General features: G+C 49.9%; 1 protein-coding gene across 2 annotated transcripts in view; it reads left to right on the top strand.

Annotated features, from left to right (window-relative positions):
- The window catches only part of TBC1D22A (TBC1 domain family member 22A), a 259,325-nt gene that overhangs the window by 107,262 nt on the left and 131,900 nt on the right, over positions 1 to 20,163 (top strand). For both annotated transcript variants that reach the window (XM_043439879.1, XM_043439878.1), the window contains one exon: positions 7,420 to 7,534. In XM_043439879.1, the coding sequence (XP_043295814.1) occupies positions 7,420 to 7,534 (115 nt within the window). The remainder of the gene's footprint in view (positions 1 to 7,419; positions 7,535 to 20,163) is intronic.

Raw genomic sequence — 20,163 nt, 5'->3', positions numbered from 1 at the left:
CTTCCCGACTGGAGTGTGTGTGTGGAGGGGCGTGGGCCCGGCTGGCATCCTGGGCTGAGGCGGCCGGGGAGAAGCCCACTTCCAGAGGAGCAGGCGTTGGCTGTGTCCCGAGGGTCTGGCCCAGACTGAAGAGGGTTGGGGCGTTTGCACAGGGGGGCGCTGCCTCCATGCCTGGGGGCCTCCTCCCCGGCCTGCTCTGCTCACCAGTCCCCCACTTCTTTGAGCTTGCCAGCACCGCCCTCACACCCTGGCTGACCCCACAGTGCCCACGTGATTCCCACGGTCTGCTCGCGTCTCTGTCCCCTTGGACGCAGCTCTTGAGAGGGGCAGCGTCCACTTTCGTCTTTGCACCACTGGTGCCTGATGGACACTGGGGTCTCAGACTGGCGTGTCCGAGGGTCTTGCCGGGATTCTGGCCACGGCCGAGGCCCTGGCTGTCCCTTCTCACGCTGCAGGCTGTCACGGCCAGATCCTGGATCTTCTCCTGTCCCCCCGGCACCTCCCGTGGGGCTGGCACGTAGTCTGGTAAACACTTGACAGGTGATGGTGGGCTGCACGCATTACACACGCGCTCCTCCTGGGGTGTGCGTTCAGGGGGCCCTTCCGTGGGGGACGCGGTGCTGGCAGGGTCTCAGGCTGGGGAGCTGGGCACGTTCAGTGCTCCTGGGCCTGCGTCTTCGTACTTACTGCTCTCTCCATTCCGTCTCATAATTCATGTTTGTTTTACCCTTTGTGGGTGGCGGGGGCAACGCATTTGTCAGAGCCTGTTTAGTCACTCAGTCACGACCCCGACTCTTTGTGACTCTGCGGGCTGTAACCCTCCGTCCTGGGATTTCCCAGGCAAGAATACTGGAGCGGGTTGCCATTTCTTTCTCCAGGGGATCTTCCTGGCTCAGGAATTGAACCCATTGTCCCCTGCGTTGGCAGGTGGATTCTTTACCGCTGAGCCGCCTGAGAAGCCTCTTTGTGAGAGCCTGAGAGATAGGTATTCGTTATATGATCAGTTCATTAAACTCTTCTGGTATCTATTTCAAGGATCTAATCCATAGATCTTCCCCTTCCCCTTTTTTCTCTTTTTGGCTTTATGGTAAAATAAATCAGAGCAGAAAGTTTTCCATAACATATATGTCCAATTTAAAGAAAAAATTAAAAATTGCTTCCACATGTCCACTGTCATGAAAGCTGAGTGATAAAGAATGATGTCTTTGAACTGTGGTGTTGAGAAGACTTTTGAGAGTCCCTTGGACTGCAAGGAGATCCAACCAGTCCATCCTAAGGGAGATCAGTCCTGGGTGTTCATTGGAAGGACTGATGCTGAAGCTGAAACTCCAATACTTTGGCCACCTGATTCGAAGAACTGACTCATCTGAAAAGACTCTGAGGCTGGGAAAGATTGAGGGCAGGAGGAGAAGGGGACAACAGAGGATGAGATGTTTGGATGGCGTCACGGACACAGTGGACATGGGTTTGGGTGGACTCCAGGAGCTGGTGATGGACAGGGAGGCCTGGCGTGCTGCAGTCCGTGGGGTCGCAAAGAGTCAGACACGACTGAGCAACTGAACTGAACTGTCCACTGTCAAGCTGATGAGACAGCCAGGCTGGCCTCATCGAGGTCCCATCTCTGTGCCTCCCCAGACATGTCCGTCCCCCAACAGGGAACTCCCCTTGATGTTTGGTGCATTACTCTCTTGCTTTTCTCTAGTTTGTGGTGTGGTTGTCTGTGTCTTTCACCTGTTTTTACCAAGTATTTTCAGTGGAGTTGTGCTAAGTGCACCGCTTGTCATCACTGTCTGTGTGACAGAGTTGAGGCTCTAAGCCCCAGCTACCTGCACACAGCCTGTGGTTCATTTTCACTGCTGTGTAATATTCCCGGTGGCTTCTGTGATTTATTGATCCAGCCCAGGGTTAAGAAGCATCTGGCTTATGTTGATTCTGGTGTTTTTTCTCTTAAATACATCACACAACTTACTAAATCTATTCATAGATATATTTTTAGTTAGTGGCATCTTTTTGCATTTTAGTAGCATTGTCTTAATTTTTTAATGACGGTATATAGAAATGCAGTTGACCTTTGTAAGTTCATTTTATATCTGGCAAACTTAGTAATCTTTTATCAATTCTAATGTTTTGTGTGTAGGTGTATTTGAGTTTCTAAGGAAGTTAATCATATCGCTTATGAATAATGATAGTTTCATTTTTTTTCTTTCTGTTCTAGATATCCAGGCTTGGTTGTTTTTTTTTCCCCCTCCGCTGGCCAAGATTTCCACTACAGTATTAAATATTAGTGTTGAAAGAAGGCATATCCTGGTGTCATTCCAGTTTTGCAGAAGCCTGTGTCATTGACTTAGGGTATTTGCTCTAGGTTTTGTAGCTGCCTTATGTTAAGGATGGAGCCTTGCTTTACTCAGGGTTTTAAAGTCCTCAGTGGCTGCTGAGGTTTTATCACCTCCTTTCCCACTTTTCGTCTGAGGTGAGAATAGGTCTTTGCTCCTTTATTCTGTTGATACGGTGAATTTTATTAGGTGACTTCCTAGTACCAAGGTGACTGCGTTCCTGAAGCAAATCCAAATTGGCCAGGACGGATTTTTCACTGCCTCACAGGATTAAGAGTGTTAACATCTCACGTGGCGAACCGCCGGAAGGGGAAGGCCGGCCGCTCTCTAAAGGCGCAGACGCTCTCTGACTGTGTCTGACTCCTCGGCTGCGCTTTGATACAGAGCTCCATCTGCCGCACCGAACATTCCGTCTGACGCTGGTGACACCATGATGTGTTGTCTGAAGGTGGTGTCTCTTTTCTGTACTTCGGTTCTGAGCCTAATGCAAAGTGTGTGCTTTGCCAGCCCGTCAAGACAAGTGACTTGAGCACAAAATGTGGGGTGTAAATCGTCACATCTCAAGGAGGTGAAGGTGGAATAATTCACCACCCAGCGTGGCGTGGCAGCCTGCTTCCGAGCGCGCTGTTATTAACTGGCTTGTAAACCTGCGTTCAGTGTATATTTTATGTGATGGATGGCTGCCGATTAATCTACGTTTTAGATTTGTTAGGGACTCTTACTTTTGTCTCGTTCATCAGATGTAATTCGTATGGGGGGAGCGTCCCCTCACTCGCGGTGTGAGCACTTGTGTTATAAATATCTCCTTTCTGAGCCCACGTGGCTCCTGGATTTCGGGAGATATAAATCCCACAGGTCTTCTCAACACAATCGTATATTTTGTTGTTCTTCTCACAGAAATTATCTCCACGGCACTTGATATGCTGGGAAGTCATGTTGCCGATGCATATGGTTGAATTATGATGCTTTCGCATTTCCGAAATCAGATTTTTTTTTTCCCCAAGTAATCATGAGCACAGCGACATTTTCAGTTTCAATATATTAAATTTTTTAGAATGCAGAACCTCTCAGCTCTCCACGTGCATGGTGTTGCCAGCACCCTGGTCCTGCCTTGGAGGCATGTGAAGGTGGTGATGTGTTTGCAATGTGAGGCCAGAAGGAGCTGCCCCAAGGGGGCCCCTCGAGCCCCTCCCCGGGGCCCTCTGTGGAAGAACGCTGGGTTTTTAGGGAAAACTTGGCATGGTGCTCAGGTTCCAGAGACTGGGCAAGCAGAGTGGAGATGCCCGTTGCCTTTTCACTTTTTCAGTGGCTAGTGGTACTGATGGTGATAGTACCAGCAGTCCCAACGGTGCCCGTGGTAATAGTAGCAAGTGTTTTCATTTTTGTTGACGAGGGTCAGTTGGTCTGTGGAGAAGGTACTTGGCGAAGAGGTTGAAGTCTGAGCTGTTTAATGAATTCCTCCTCTCTAACAAAGATAGACCTCAGGAATGTCAACAGAACTTTAATAGCAAATACCGTCCAGTGAATATTCATCGCTAGGGCCATCTCAGATGGTTCCGCGTTCTCATTAAACACGTCCACACACAGAGGGCACGCTTCCTTCACTGGCAGATAAACGCCACTGTTCACACCCGCAGTGCATCTGCTTAAACGCGAGCTCCTGTCCCTGACAGCCCTTTCGTGTCTGTTCTTCCCTAAACTGCCCCGCATCTGCTGATGGCCTTGTGCAAGTCAAGTGCACTGTCTTCACGCTTCACCCTTCACCCTGTAACAGCTGTTAGTAAAAGACCTGGACTGTGACACGTGGAGTCTTGGGGACGGTGGCCCCTGCAGAAATGCCCGTGGCTGCCCGCTGGGCACGCGATGACCCTGCTGGGCTCCATCGGTGGCATGTGTGCACCCGGGCCCAGATGCCAGCGGAGAATCAGCACTGGCTCTGTTCCTGTTGCAGGTGGACTCAGGGCGGGTGACCGGGGGCCGGGCTGTCGGTGGGGATGCTGGAGTGTGCAGGGGACACCGAGCGGCTGAGGCCGCCTGGTTCCTGCTCTGCGACACCTCTCCTTTCTGGCCTGGGCCTTTAGGCACCTCGTGGGAAGCTGGCCTCACACCCCGGGCTGGCCGGCCCCCCGCCCTGGGCACCTTGGCCCCAGAGCTTCCCCCAAGAGCCACTGTCCCTTGGACCTGGGACGCCGAGCTGACTGTGAGGTGCCCCTCAGAGTAGGGGGCTGGTCTCTCGCTGCTCTGTGGATCCTGCAGGCCCCACCCCAGCCGGCGCTCTCCCTTCAGCCCCCTCAGCTGCAGGCAGGTCAGGACTCGGGGTTCCCCTCTGTCCTCTGGATTTGTGCCCCCAGCTGTCAGCAGGCGTGCTATCTGTGGACACCTTTCCTACTTCATCACAGTCAGTGCAGTTTCCCCGGGAGTCCAGACGAGGCTGATCCATCCATCAGCTTCTGTCTGCCCTCAGCCAGATGCCGCTTCCTGTTCTGGGCAGTGGGTGGTCCCACAGTGGGGCCGGGGAGGGCTCGTGGACCAGGGCACGTGCCCGCGAGGGCAGGTGGGGGGCCTGGGGCCGCGGGTGGCTTGGTTGGGGTGGATCCCGCCGTGGACCCCGGGTGTCCCCAGCATGCAGGACAGTTACTGCCAAGAGAGAGACTGAAGGGCGTTAAAGCAGGGGGTTCACCTTTCCTTTCCGTCTCCCTCTCCCACCTCGAGATGCATAAATCATGGGAGTCTTATTCTCTAAATTAATAGCTATTGTTATAGGGAAATAATATGCAAGACACGCGAGGCTGTGGGTGTGACCTCCCGGCTCTGATTACCTGGGGAGGTAGGGGTGCTGCCTGGACAGGTGTCAGGTCAAGGGCACGCGAGCCCCGGAGCTGCTGGGGATGTTGTTTCCTGGCGTGGACGCTGGCGAGGGCTCCGGGCAGCGGCCGGGGCCTGTGTGGCGTCGGGGCAGGCGGGCCTGGAGACAGGGCCCTGAGGAGGACGCGCACACCCATCCCCTCCGCGAGGCATGCCGGTGCTAGGGGGCAGACCTGCGGGCTCTGCCGGGCTCCTCGGCGGGTTCTGTCCACACCCCTGCTCAGCTGGTGGCCGGGAAGGAGTGAGACCTGTGCAGGGAGGGACAGAAGGTCCCCGTGTGGGGGCCACGCTGTCTTGCCAAGACTGCAGGCCCCTGTTCTCAGCCACCGTGCTTGCCCGGGTCCGCCCTGCTGCCTCTTGACTGTGTCTGCCTCTGCTGGCTCCGGGGGTCTCCTCTCTCCCCCTGCCGTCTGAGCGGCTCGTCATCCGCATCACAGCCCATCGCTTCCTCCCTGGTTCCCGTCCATCAGACGCCCCTGGAGCTGATCCCCGCCCCCAGTCCGTCTCCCGTAATGGACTTGGGGGGGCCTTGAGGTCTGGAGCATCACCGCTCGAGGGAGAAGCAGGATGTGGACAGTGGTCCAGCGTCTAGGAGGCGCCCGTAGGTGTCGTTGGTCCAGAGGGACCCGGGACGGGAAGGCCCAGGGATACTGCTGGCCGGGGGCTCACGAGCAGGAAGCGGTTGGCCCTCCCCAGCAGGTGGGGAGGGGGCAGATGGCGGCCCAGCCACCAGGGGTGCGGCTTGAGCTGGACACCAGGTCGGCAGGGCAGGGGGCCAGCACGGAGGAGTCGCAGCCTGGTGGGCCCAGTGCAGCTGGGATTTGGGAGCTGGCGGCAGAGGGTCAGACCCAGGGCGGCCCGGGCGCGGTGTCGGGGCGTGGAGCATGGGGGGTCTTGAAGCCGTGTGTGTGTGCGTGTGTGTGTGCGTGTGTGTGGGTGACGATGTGGTGGTGCCCCTGGTGAGACGCCTCCTGAATGAAGGTGGAGCACGGTGGGGGGCGTGAGGAGGGGAGGTAGGATGGACTGGGAGAGAGGAGCGGAGACAGCACCTGGGCTTCGGGTCCTCGGATGGCGGGGAGAGCCGGGCTGACGGGGGCCTGATGCCTGCCTCCAAGGGCCAGGAGTCTCCAGCAATTTAGGAAATCATCTGTTGTATCATTGTGTGTGGGGTCTAAGGAGTGATAGAGATGAATCTATGCATAAAAAGGAAACACAGACATAGGACACAGACCTACGGGGACCGAAGGGGAGCGTTAAGGGGAGGGATACGTGAGGAGTGTGGGGCTAAGAGGTACAGACTCCTGCTCATCAGATAGGTGAGCAGTCAACTGTGTTCAGCATCTTGTAATAAACTGTAATGGGAAATAATCTGAAAAAAAAAATCTATTAAAAAATCGACCAATTTCAGAGACACAAAGAAGAAATCGGCATTTGCCAGAGGTGGAGCTTGAGGGGTGAAATGGGTGAAGGGGGTCAAAATAGAATAAACAAATGGCAGGGCTGTCGCGTTCACTGGCGACCACAGTGGATGGTATTTACATCTCTGGAGGTTGTCAAGAAAATAAATCTTAGAAGTCCTCGTCACGAGAAAAAAAACCCTCTGGCTGTGTGTGGTGATGGTGTGAACCACAGTTATTGTGCTGATCGTAAGGAATCTAGGGTTTACAGACGTGCAGTCGTTATGCCGTGCAGCTGAGGCAAATATGCTGTTACATGTCAGTTGTGCCGCAATGAAAAAGCATCCCACAAGGGAAGTTTAGAGCATCCGCCATCCCCTCCCTCCCATGTGTCGCTCTGTCCCTTCATGTCCATTTCTGTGAGCAGCCACCCTCCGACCTTCCCTCTGCCCACCTGCCCACCCGTCCATCCCTGTGTCTCTCCACCCCTCTTCCTTCACTGCCAGGCCAGGTGCCGCCGCGCCTGCTGGCCGAGTCCAGGGCAGCCACACGCAGTGGTTACCCGCGGGGCTGGGAGGGCAGAGAGTGAGCGTCTCTTGTAGGAGCCAGCTTGTGTGGTGGGACTGAGCCCAGGGCCCGGGGACCTTCTTCCATACTGCTTGTGAGTCTATTAAAAAAATCAAGATAACTGGAATTTTAAAAAAAATTATATTTTATATTAGAGACTGAGAAGTATCGGTAACATGTGTTTTAAGGATGCACATGTTTAAGAAGTTTCTGCTGTGTTTGCTTTCTGCTCCACCAGCTGTTCCCTTTTCTTTCAGATTTTTGAAAGGATCCTGTTCATATGGGCCATACGTCATCCTGCCAGCGGATATGTTCAGGGGATAAATGACCTTGTCACTCCCTTCTTTGTAGTCTTCATCTGCGAGTACATAGGTAAGATCACAGCATGCATGATGCTCTCTCCTCACAGACATTAAACTTCTGTGGACTTCAGTGGCCTTACCATGTTGCTCTGCATAATTACACCCGTGCTGAAAATTGCTGTTAATTTTAATGTTATTAATGACAGCCATTAATAATATTGGAGAATAATAGTTTTATCATTGATGCCTGCTTTGAAAAATTCCTTAAATCCACATGCTCAACTACTGAAGACATTAAGATGTTTATTATTATTAATATCTTGTTTTAAATAATAAATGAGGAGAAATGTAATATATTCGAGGAGTGTGGTTTCGTGTTAATGGCCATAGAGCCCCGGCTTTAATGATTTGGATTTAAATGGGTAAGGTTAAGGTGATAGACTATTAGTTGAATGTTTTGCTTACAAGCTAAAAACCAAATCCTCTTTAATTGCATTTCTGCAGCATTTCATCACCGTTATGCTTTTGATATACTAGTAGCATTTAATTTTATGGGAATATTAATTACATGCAAAATAATTGGTTTAATGGGCATTTAGGTTGGGTTTTACTGTCTCTGAGTACTGCATATTTTTTATTCCGTGTATGTTGCAACAAACAGCCAACTGTAACATACCTTTGCCTGGTTTGTGTTTCAAGTTTAAAAACAGTCCTGATGATATGTGTGTGAGATCTACTTTTTAATGCGTCTGTGGACAGAAACGAAACCCCACAGGGCGCGTTTACTCTTGAGTGAAACCCCACAGGACGGGTTTGCTCTTGAGTGGCAGCGTTTTTATTTAAGACTGGTATTACTTCGTTACTTTGTCTTCACGAACCTTCCTGCCCGATGTCTGTTGTTGTTGTTTTTAGGTTGTGTGTTGGCCTTCTCAGTTTTAGGTCCACTTCAGATTCTGACGTTGTTGTAATCTGAAGACTGAGGTTGACTTGAGACCAGATGGTCCCCTGATGGTGCCCGCTTCTCATCCATTTTGTGGTCCATTTTGTGGCCGCCCCTCTCCCATCGCTTGGAGTCTCATGGGAGCCTCTGTGTTGCTAAGCAACCAGTGATCCCGGGCTGCTCCCCCATCATCTGATCAGCGGGGAGAAGCTGCTCCGAAGCCTGCCTGCCTCTCTGCTTCTTGCTCCCTCGTTTGACAGATAATGAAAGTGTTCTTAATGATCCTAGAACAGTAGGACCTCTGTCAGTAGGCTTCAGAGCTGTTAATTGAAAGAAGTTCAACTGAGATGTGATTAGAGAATTGATATTCCATGTTAAATAGACCATTTAATTAATGTGGTAAATAAGTTTGTCCTAACGAGTCTAGCACCAACTTAGGTTGTAAGACCCAAGCGATCCTTGGTGCGTTTGTCTGAATCATCAGCAGGCTGGGATGAAGGGACATGCCCGTGATGTTAATTGTCCAGAAGAGAGAAAGCTGGAGAGAAGAGAATTCGTGTTCAAGTGTTGCCTTCAGTTAAACTCAGAGACTCTCCATGTCTTCCCACAATCCCCAGCACACACAGTGGTGTGCAGACACATGTGTGCACACACACACACACAGGCGCACACAGGCCCCCTGGGGCTGCGGCAGTCCAGGTCTCTTCCGGGGCTCCTCACCCTGCTGTCCCGCTGCCGAAGGACACTGTCGTCACCGGAGTTTGGCACACAGACACACACATGTGCATTGGCGCCAGCCACCGCCTCTCCAAGCACGTGTGGAACAAACCCTCAGCTCCTCGGAAGAAAACTGATGACCGAACTAGACAGCATATTAAAAAGCAGAGGCATTACTTTGCCAGCAAAGGTCCATCTAATCAAAGCTATGGTTTTTCTAGTGGTCATGTATGGATGTGAGAGTTGAACCATAAAGAAAGCTGAGCCCTGTAGAACTGATGCTTTTGAACTGTCATGTTGGACTCTTGAGAGTCCCTTGGACTGCAAGGAGATCCGACCAGTCTGTCCTAAAGGAAATCAGTCCTGAATATCCACTGGAAGAACTGATGCTGATACTGAAACTCCAGTACTTTGGCCACCTGATGGGAAGAACTGACTTACTAGAAAAGACCCTGATGCTGGGAAAGATTGAAGGCAGGAGGAGAAGGGGACGACAGAGGATGAGATGGTTGGATGGCATCTCCAACTCAATGGACATGAGTTAGAGTAAACTCCGGCAGTTGGTGATGGACAGAGAGGCCTGGGGTGCTGCAGTCCATGGGGTCGCAAAGAGGCGGACACGACTGAGCGACTGAGCTGAACTAAGCCTTGGGATGGAGTCCCTGGTCGCGGTTGGGCCCTGGAGGTGCCTGTCTCCCCCGAGGGGTGGCTGAGGACGGGAGTCAGGAGAGCTCTGGGGACCTCGGTGGTGGCTCTGGGTGTGCGGGTGGTCCAGACGCAGAGGCTGGAGAAGACGACGGCCACGCAGGCGGCAGTGAAGCCAGTGGGAGAAGCCCACGTGGAGTGTCGCTGCGGGAGGGCGTCACGTGCTGGGAGAGGACAGTGGAGGCGGGCTCTGTGCGGGGGGCCGGCCGCTTCTCCGGGCTGGGAGGCAGGGCTGGGAGCAGTTCTCTGCTCGGTAGGCCCCGCTGAGCCCAGGGCTCCTGAGGTCTGGGTCTGGCTGGGGCAGGGAGGCCTCTGTGGCCTTAGCCAGCTGCGCTTTGCTCTGCCCTCTGCACGGGGGCCCAGACGCTGCTCCCCTGTCACCTCCGGAGGTGTCTGTGCCTCTGCGTGTCCACAGGCCGGCCTGCCGACGGGGGCAGCTGTTTGCGGGGAGCTCCTCTGAGTCTTTTCGCTGTGTGTTGTATTTATGTAGTTCAGAGCATGTTACATATAAAATTCTGTTTCACGCCTTTTCCCGTTTAACCTTAGAACATTAGCTTGTTCCTGTATTATTAAGACATCTTGGTAAAGATTGTTTCCACCTCCTGCACATAATATTCTGTTGAGATAATGTAGCATAATTCATGAAACCCTTCTACTGTTGCTGGAGTTTTAAAGTTCTTTTCCTCCCAGGCATGGTGTGGTTTTTAAGTATTTTTCAAACAGGGCTGTCATATTCCTTTTAGCAGTGTTAAATCCAATTTAAGATTAAGAACCATTATTCCGTCACCTTGAATCCCACAATTTAAGTAGAAAGGTATATTTTAGTTGGACTAAGTAGTTTCAGCAGAGCAAAACACGAAGCAGCCTTCCCCCAACCCCATGTCTTTATCCTGCGTGCTGCTTAAATTTAGAAGCTGCCCTGACCGGACACTGTGGACCAGCTCCTCAGGGTGCCTGGGTGTGGGTGGGCACGTGGGAGGAGCATTTTACAGTTGATTCTCATTACCAGCGTGTGTAAGCCCTGATCTATTTGATATGTCATTTTCTGGTAAAACAAATCACTCTTGAAAGCTAATATGAGGAGTGACTGAAATGATGGATATGTTTACTCATGAACACTATGGATACTTTTTTATTGTTGTTGTTCAGTCTCTAAGTCATGTCCAACTCTTTTTGGCCCCATGGACTATGGCACACCAGGCTTCCCTCTCCTTCACTGTCTCCTGGAGTTTGCTCAAGTTCATGTCCTTGGAGTCAGTGATGCTTGTCTAACCATCCCATCCACTGCTGCCGACTTCTCCTCCTGCCTTCAATCTTTCCCAGCGTCAGGGTCTTTTCCAGTGAGTTGGCTCTTCACATCAGGTGGCCAAAGTATTGGAACTTCAGCTTCAGCATCAGTCCTTCCAATGAATAGTCAGGGTTGATTTCCTCTAGGATTGACTGGTCCTATCTCCTCACAGTCCAAGGGACTCTCAAGAGTCTTCTCCAGGACCACAGTTTGAAAGCATTGATTCTTTATTTTTGTGTTACTGTTTATAAGTCAGCATCTCAAAAGTACAGGTTGTTTTCAAGCAGGTTACTTTTGCCCGGAGACGCTTTAGCATGCATTTCCTGGATACCGGAGTGCACTGGAAGTGGATTTCGCGTGGGGTCAGCAGGGGAGTAAATGCCCACAGCTGGCTGGGACTCGGAGGAGGAGAAGCTCGGGGTGGGGCTTGCTGTCAGCTGAGCGCCTGTGCTGCCGTCTTTCTCCCGCCTTGGCCACTGTCAGTTTGAATTGGGCTTTGAGTGACAGTGAGGGAGAGTCGTCGCTGTTTCCTATTGATAAATTACAGTCCTCGAAATATTTGCTTAAACTTTCTTTGTTTGCATCCATGTCTTCCCTCATTGCGCTTTGTTTTTCCCGTGTGTCATATGAACCGAGGCTGCTGCTGAGTGCATCTTTCACTGGCTTCCTTCAGTATTCCTCACACCTAACATACGTCTGTGGTTCACAGCTCATCTCAGAAACATTTTAAAGGTAGAAACGAGAGCATCTGAGTTCAGGAAATTTCCTGTGGCCGTTCGGTTCCCTGTGGGGGAGTGGAGAGCAGAGGGCCCTGGAAATGCCAGTGGCTCAGAACTGGAGGGTGGGGGCTCCTGGTTTTGCAGCCCCTGAAGTGACAGTCAGGTGCACAATGCTTCTTAGCCCATAACTTGTATGTAGTCAGATTTTCTGTTTAAAAGCATCTTGGTGATGATCAAAGTAATGGACTTATACTAAAAATTAAAAAATCGGAAAACTCATTAACAGTATAGCTCCTTGTCTCAGAAGCTGTCATTGGGACATTTTACTAATTTCCTTCTGGTCTTTTTTGCCAATGTACTTTTTCCATTACAGCAATTATATTATGCATGCATATTTTAGTACTGCTTTTTGTTTTAATATCTAAGCATTTCCCAGTCATTAAGCTTTTTAAAAAAATGTCTTTTTAGAATGTAGCGACATAGTCCTTTCAATAATGTGTAGGAAAAGTAGACAGAAGATCAACAAAGGAGTAGGAAGAAAGCCAAGCTCCTATAAACCACTGGGCCTGAGAGACCTCTGCGGAGCACCCATCGTAGCGGGATCCCGTTCTTCTCAAGGGCACGTGTAGCTTCCTCCAGTATAGACCATATGCTAGGCCGAAAAGCAAGCATCAGTACGTTTGAAAGGATAGAAATCACGTAAATTGTTCTCTGATCATACAGACATTAAGTTAGATATCAGTTACAGAAGAAAATTTGACAAATTTGTGAAAATTTTAGAATACAATTATAAAGAAGCAATGAGTTAGAGAAGAAATCACAAGGAAAATTAGAAATTACTTTGAGATGAATTAAAATGAAATCACAGCATACTGAAACTTATGGGATGCAGCTAAAGTAGTGCTCCAAGAGATATTTACATTTAAAAAGAACATCTCAAGTCATTAACTTGAGTTTTCAATTTTAGAAACTAGGAGAAGAAGAGCAAATTAAAGGCAAAACAAACAGAAGGTGGGAAATAAAGACTAGAACAGAAATAAATGAAGTAGGGAATAGAAAAGTGGTAGAGAAAACTCAACAAAACCAGAGCTGGTTCTTCAAAGATAGCAACAAAATGTTGGTCAACCTTTGGCTAGACTGACCTGGAAAAAAAGGGGAGAAGACTCAAATCACTAAAATTATGAGTGGTTTCAAAAATAAACAGCAGTAAGGAAATGCTGTGAACAACTCTCTAAATTAGGATGTAGGTGAAATGGAGATGCTCCTAGAAAGGCACGAATTTCTGAAACTGACTGTAATGGTTAATTTCATATAAATTTGACTAGGCTGTGGTGCCCACTTATTTGGTTAAACACCAGTCTAGATACTGCTGTGAAGGTATATTTTGATGTGATTAACGTATACATTGGTAGTCTTTGAATAAAGCAATTTACCCTGCGTAATGTAGGGGTGCGCCTCATCTAATGAATTGAAGGTATTAAGAGCAAAGATGGAAATTTCCTGAAGAAGAAGAGGAAGAAATTCTTCTTACAACATAGAAATGCTGCCCGAGTTTCTAGCCTGTTGGCCTGGTCTACAAATTTCAGACTTGCAGTCCGTATAATTGTGTGAAGCTATTCCTTAAAATAAGTTTCTATCTCTCAATATAATTTATATTATAATTTACTTATCAACATCTATATGGATGTATAAATATAAGAGCAACGTATGTAAGAGATTAAATTAGTAATTTAAAAAAATCCCCACAAAGAAAGCCTAGGATTAGCTGACTTCACTGGTGATTTCTGACAAATATTTAACAAAGAATTAGCACCACTCCTTCACATACTCTTACAAAAAGAGAAGAGAGGAAATAATTTTCAGTTCATTCTCCTAGGCCATTATTATCCTGATACCAACATGAAACAAAGATCACAAAGAAAGAAAACCACTGACCCGTACCCCTAAGGAGGGCATGGAACAAGCCTCAGTGAAATGCTAAGAACCTGAATACAGTAGAGATGGCAAAGGGGTTATGCATCAGGACAAACGGGATGCATCTCAGGAATTCAAGGCTGGCTCAGCTGTGGAACTCAATCAATGTAATAGTCTGTCCTAACAGAATAAAGGGCAAGGCAACACAGGCATCTCAGTTGATACAGGAAAAGCATTTGACCTAATCCAACACCCTGTCTTGATAAAAAAACACTCAAAACACGGAGGCCAGAAGAGTGACCTCTCTGGCACAGAGTGCGTGAAAACCCCGTGGTTACTCATGCTCAATGTGGAAGACCGAATGTTTTCCTTTTAGGCTCAGGAGCGAGACACGGACGTCCGTGTTCTCCACGGGTATGGTTAACAGGGTTAGCAAAAAAAAAAAAAAAAAATGAAGCCAGAGGCACTGAGAATGGGATGAAGAAGTGAGACTCTCCCATTGCAGATGACATCATCTGTATATAGGAAATCCAAAGGAATCCGTTAAAAAATTATGAAAGATGATAAATGAGTTCAGCAAGGTTGTGGGATACAAGGTCAAGATAGAAAAACCAGTTTTATTTCTATACACTTGTAATGGGCCATCAAAAAAGGAAAGTATGAAAACAATTCCATTTATGATAGTGTCAAAATGAATAAAGTGATATAAATTTAGCAAAGAAGTACAATATTTACTCTAAAAACTACAAAACATTGTGGAAAGATAATAAAGAAGATTTAAATAAATGGGACAAGGAGATCAAATCAGTCCATCCTAAAGTCAACAAACCAGTCCATCCTGAAGTCAAACCTGAATGTTCACTGGAAGGACTGATGCTGAAGCTGAAGCTCCAATACTTTGGCCATTGATATGAAGAGCCTACTCATTGGAAAAGACTCTTAATACTTGGAAAGATTGAGGGCAGGAGAAGAGGGTGACAGAGGATGAGATGTTTGGATGGCATCACTGACTCAATGGACATGAATTTGAGCAAACTCCAGGAGATGGTGAAGGACAGGGCGGCCTGGCATGCTGCAGTCCATGGGTTCGCAAAGAGTGGGATGTGACTTAGCGACTGCACAACAACAAATAAATGGAAAGACATCTCTTGTGGTGGACTGGAAGACTTGGTGGTATTAAGATGGCAGATCTCCCCAAACTGATCTAAAGATTCAGTGCACTCCCTATTAGAACTGTAGCAGAAATTGACAAGTTTATCTTTAAATTCATATTCAAATTCAAGAGATCCCAAATAGCCAAAACAATCTTGAAACAGAATGAAGTTGGAGGATTCACATTTCCTATCAAAGCTTACCACCAAACTATAGTAATCAAGAAAATGTCTTTCTGGCTTGTGGATGGACATAGCCATCAGTAGAACAGAATTGAGGGTCTAGAAATAAATCTTCATTTTTATGGGCAATTGATATTTGCCAGTGATGCCAAGACAAGTCAGTGGAGAAATGGTCTTTTTCAACATTTGGTGCTGGGGCAATGAGATCGTTGTTTAGTTGCTAAGTCGTGTCTGACTCTTTGCGATTCCATAGACTGTAGCCCTCCAGGCTCCTCTGTCCATGGGATTCTCCAGGCAATAACACTGGAGTTGGTTGCCATGCCCTCCTCCAGGGGAATGTTCCCAACCCAGGGGTCGAACCCAAGCCTTCCTGCATTGGCAGGTGAGTTCTTTACTGCGAATCACCAGCGAAGCCCGGAACAATTAGATATTGACATGCGAAGTTCCATCTCTGCCTCTCACCATACATAAAAATAAAATGAGTCATGGACCTAAATGTAGGCGCTGAACTATTAAAGTCTCACAATAAAGAACAGCAGTAAGTTTTCATGGCCTTGGATTTTAACCCATGTTTTCTTAGATGTGACACCAAGAGCAAAAATAACCAAAAAAAAAGTAGGTGAATTGGACTACATGGAAATGAAAACTTTTTGCTGTAGATGATACTCTCAAGGGAAAAGACCTCTGCAGAATGGGAGATATTATAAAGAACTGTTTTAAATCAGTAAGACAGTCCGATTTTAACAAAGGGGCAAAGTATTTGAATAGACATTTTTCTGCAAAGTAATGGCCAATAAGCATGAGAAGGTACTGGACATTGTTAATCCTTAAGGAACGCAGACCAACACAGTCACACCCCTGGGATGTCGGGACTCAGAGGAGCAGGAACAAATGTCAGCAAGCATGTGGGGGACTCAGAAACCTCGTCTGTTGCTGGGGGCGTGTCCAGCTGGTCTAGCAACTTTGGCCAGTAGCCTGGCACTGCAGTAGAGAGTTAAACCTAGGGTTACTGTGCGACCTGGCCGAAGCCTGCCCGCGCGTGTTCCCGGGAGCGTCGTTCGTTACAGCCCGCAAAGCCCAGAGTCTGGCCCGAGCGCCCGCCAGCCGGCCCAGGTGTAAATAGAGGGTGGTCTGCCCGCGCTGCGGAGTGTTGCTCAGCAGTGAAGGGGAGTGGTGGGCTGAGACACGCTGTGAAACGGAGGCCCTTGGAAACGCGAGGCCACGCAGCGTGTGATTCCACTCCCGGGAAATGTCCGGAGTCTGCAGGTTGGTAGGGGCAGATGGTGGGTGACAGGCTGCTGGTGGCTTGGGAACCGAGCTGGGCGTGCGCGGGGGATGACCTGCGGGGTGCGGGGTGTCTTTTAGCAGGGACCCCATGTCCTGAAATCAGGCTCCAGCGATTGTCCGCACACTCAGTGTGTGGGCTGAAAACCGCTTTCCCTGGCCGAACGGCGTGGTGTGTGAGCTGATCCTCAGGAAAGTGACAGTGTTAGTCACTCAGTCGTGTCCGACTCTGCGACCGCATGGACTGCAGCCCAGCAGGCTCCTCTGTCCATGGGATTTTCCAGGTCAAGGATACTGGAGCAGGTGGCCATTCTGTTCTCTAGGGCATCGTCCCGACCCAGGGATCGAACCCGGGCCTCCCACACTGCAGGCGGACTCTACCGCTGAGCCACCAGGAAGCCCAGGAAGCGTGTCAGGAAGCTGCTGTGGAGATGGCAGAGGCCCGTCTTCGTCTGCGTGGCTGCTACACCGAGGTCCATAGGCCGGGGCACTCAAAAGGAGCGGGTTTATCCCAGGCTGGCAGGCTGGCCGTCTGTAGTTGGGGAGGCACAGTCTCGTTCTGGGGGCGTCTGCCTGGTCCGTAGTCCGTGTCCTCTCGGGGTGGGAGTCGAGGGGGCTCTGCGGGGTCTCCCGTGTGAGGACGCTAGTCCCATTCATGCGGGTCCGCCCTCACGACCTGCTCAAGGCCCTGCCTCCTGACCCATTCTCCTGGGGTGAGGATTCCAGCGTGGACATTTGAGGGGGACCCAGACATGCCGGCCCGTTGTCCGCATTGGGGCAGCTTTCCGTTGATGCAGGTTTGCGTGGTTTCCACTTTTTCACTGTCCTCAACAGTGCACGTACTGTTTCTCAAAAGGAAGTTCTCGATTGCATCCTGGGTTATTTTCTTGACATGCAGTCTTAGAAGAGGCAGGAGGCATTACTGACTCAACCGTGGGTGTTTTTCAGTCTTGATGACGTTTGCCAGCTTGTTTGCCAGGAGGATGTCTGCCCGTCTCTCTGCGGTCCCGTCGCGATGCCGTCTCGCTCTGGCCTGGGGGTGTTCCGAGCACCGTCGCCGAGTCTGCGTCTGTGTGCTCCTGCGTGCCCGCCACTTGACTGTGGATCCGTCTGTGTCTGCCTGTGAGGCTGCTCCGATGGGGCCAGGGCTCCCCGACGGTAAAGGACTCGGGGAATTAGCCGAAGGGCCAGGAGCAATTAGACGCTCTCCACTGTGACGTCTGCATTTCCAGCCTGCGGGAGCCGTGTTCAGGAGGCCTGATTAGGGACTCGGCGAAGACGAGGGTGTGTGTGTGTTTAGTAAAACAACATGGACTGTCGCCTGGTGGCTGCAGTGTGTGTGTGAGTATGTGTGTCTGTGAGTGTGTGAGTGTGTGTGTCTGTGTGTGAGTGTGTGTGTGTGTGTGAGTGTGTCTGTGTGTGTGAGTGTCTGTGAGTGTGTCTGTGTGAGTGTGTGTGTGTCTGTGTGTGTCTGTGAGTGTGTGTCTCTGTGTGAGTGTGTGTGTTGAGTGTGTGTATGTGTGTGTGTGTCTGTGAGTGAATGTGTGTGAGTGTGTGTGTGTCAGTGTGAGTGTGTGTCTGAGTGTGAATGTGTGAGTGTGTGTCTGTGTGTGAGTGTGTGTGAATGTGTCTGTGTGTGTCTGAGTGTGAGTGTGTCTGTGTGTGTCTGAGTGTGAGTGTCTGTATGAGTGTGTGTGTGTCTGTGTGAGTGTGTGTGTGTCTGTGTGTGTGTGTATGTGTGTGTGTGAGTGTGTGTGAGTGTGTGTGTGTCAGTGTGAGTGTGAATGTGAGTGTGTGTGTGAGTGAGTGTGTGTGTGAGTGTATGTGTGTGAGTGAGTGTGTGAGTGTGAGTGTGTGTGTGTGTGTCTGTGTGAGTGTGAATGTGAGTGTGTGTGAGTGTATGTGTGTGAGTGAGTGTGTGAGTGAGTGTGTGAGTGTGTGTGTGTCTGTGTCTGTGTGAGTGTGTGTGTGAGTGTATGTGTGTGAGTGAGTGTGTGAGTGAGTGTGTGAGTGTGTGTGTGTATTGAGTGAAACAACACTGCCTTGTCGCCTGGTGGCTGTAGTCCTCGCCTCTGCACGCACTGTTGTGGCAGAAGCAGGTGATTAGCCAGCACTCTTTTCTAGAAGACGCTGCCCAGGGCTGTTTGTTCCCGGCCCCTGAGGCGCACGCTGGCCCGCTTGGAATGACGCGGAGGTGGAATCAGTTGAGGTGGTTTTGTGGAAACTCGGTCCGCGTGTGCACACGGAACACGCGTTGGTATCAGTCAGCTGTCCGCTCCCCTTTCCTGCGGAGGAAGACGCTGGTGTCTCTTATGAACCAGGAGGCGAAACTTGCATCCGGTCGTCAGCCACCCAGAAAGAAGGCCTGTCCTGTCTCTGGCCTGTGGGCCTCCTTCTGGACCTTGCTTCCCGTCAGCTTGACCCGGCGCATCCTCACCTCGCTCCCCGCTCAGACTGTGTGGGCCTGCGGTCTTTCCCTCCATCTCCAGACTGCAGCCCCCCGGCGTTTGAGGAGCACATGCTCTCCAGGCTGAGGGGCTGTTGGGCGCTTAGTCTCCTAGGACTTGGGGCTGCGAGGCCCCAGGTCCGCGGGTTCGTCCATCTTTTGCTCCCTGTCCTTAGATGCAGCCCCCCTTCCTTGGAGCTGCAGCCACTACCTAGCATGAGGGGCTCTCCCTGGCCCCTGCCCTAATTCCCCTGAGCTGCATTTATGATTTAATTAACTCCGCTCTGTGTTTCTTCTCATTTCTAACAGCAGCCTTCGTGACGGAGGCATATTACCGCTTTGAATTTAGGAGAGAGGAGATGTGCAGAGGTTAAGCGTCTTGTCAAGGTCCTGGTGTTCTGGGTCCAGACCATTTTGCCTGGGCATCCAGTCAGGAGCTCTGCCCCTGGACGCCTTCCTGAGTTGCCGGCCTGGCTCTGCTTGAAGCCCCGAGCCCCCCGATCACGTGGCTATCATGCCTGCTGCTGGTGGCGAAGTCAAGGATTAATTTCCCCAATTTGTAGCTGTGCTTCGTGACTCGCCGCCGAAACACTTTCGCACGTTCAGATATGATCCCCGAGGCTGAGGTGGTAGAATTTTATCCTCGTTAATTGGGACCCTTTGTACAGCCTTTTAAAATCCTTTCACCAGAGAACAGGTTCTATTTCCTTCGCACTGAAGTGGTTTCACATTTTTTTCCCCCCTGATTCATTTCCTTTCTTTTAAATGGTTTCTCTTCATTTCCTGTTTTAAACTGCCGTCCTTGCTGAAGTGTTCCTGGCTTTGGCTAAGAGGAAAAAACTAACAAATTAACAAAAACATTAGTGGGATCCTTTCCCTTTTAATCCTCCTAATATACCATGCCACATAATCTGACATCTGGAAACTTCAGCAGTTGAGCACAAGGTCTTTGAAAACGTTTGAATTCATCTAAGTCATAGGAAGTGATATATAATATGGATGTGAGAGTTGGACCATAAAGAAGGCTGACCATCGAAGAATTGATGCTTTTGAACTGTGGTGTTGGAGAAGACTCTTGAGAGTCCCTTGGACTGCAAGGAGATCCAACCAGTCCATCCTAAAGGAGATCAGTCCTGAATATTCATTGGAAGGACTGACGCTGAAGGTGAAGCTCCAATCCTTTGGGTACCCGATGCCAAGAGCAAACTCATTGGAAAAGACCCTGATGCTGAGAAAGACTGAAGGCAAAAGGAGAAGAGGGTGGCAGAGGATGAGATGGTTGATGGCATCACTGAGTGCATGGACATGGGTTTGAGCAGGCTGTAGGAGAGTGAAGGGTGGGGAGCCTGGCT

Source organism: Cervus canadensis, chromosome 21, assembly GCF_019320065.1.
Source record: "Cervus canadensis isolate Bull #8, Minnesota chromosome 21, ASM1932006v1, whole genome shotgun sequence".
Classification (NCBI taxonomy): domain Eukaryota; kingdom Metazoa; phylum Chordata; class Mammalia; order Artiodactyla; family Cervidae; genus Cervus; species Cervus canadensis.
The sequence above is the reverse complement of the archived record's forward strand: the minus strand, read 5'-3'. Positions and strand labels throughout refer to the sequence as shown.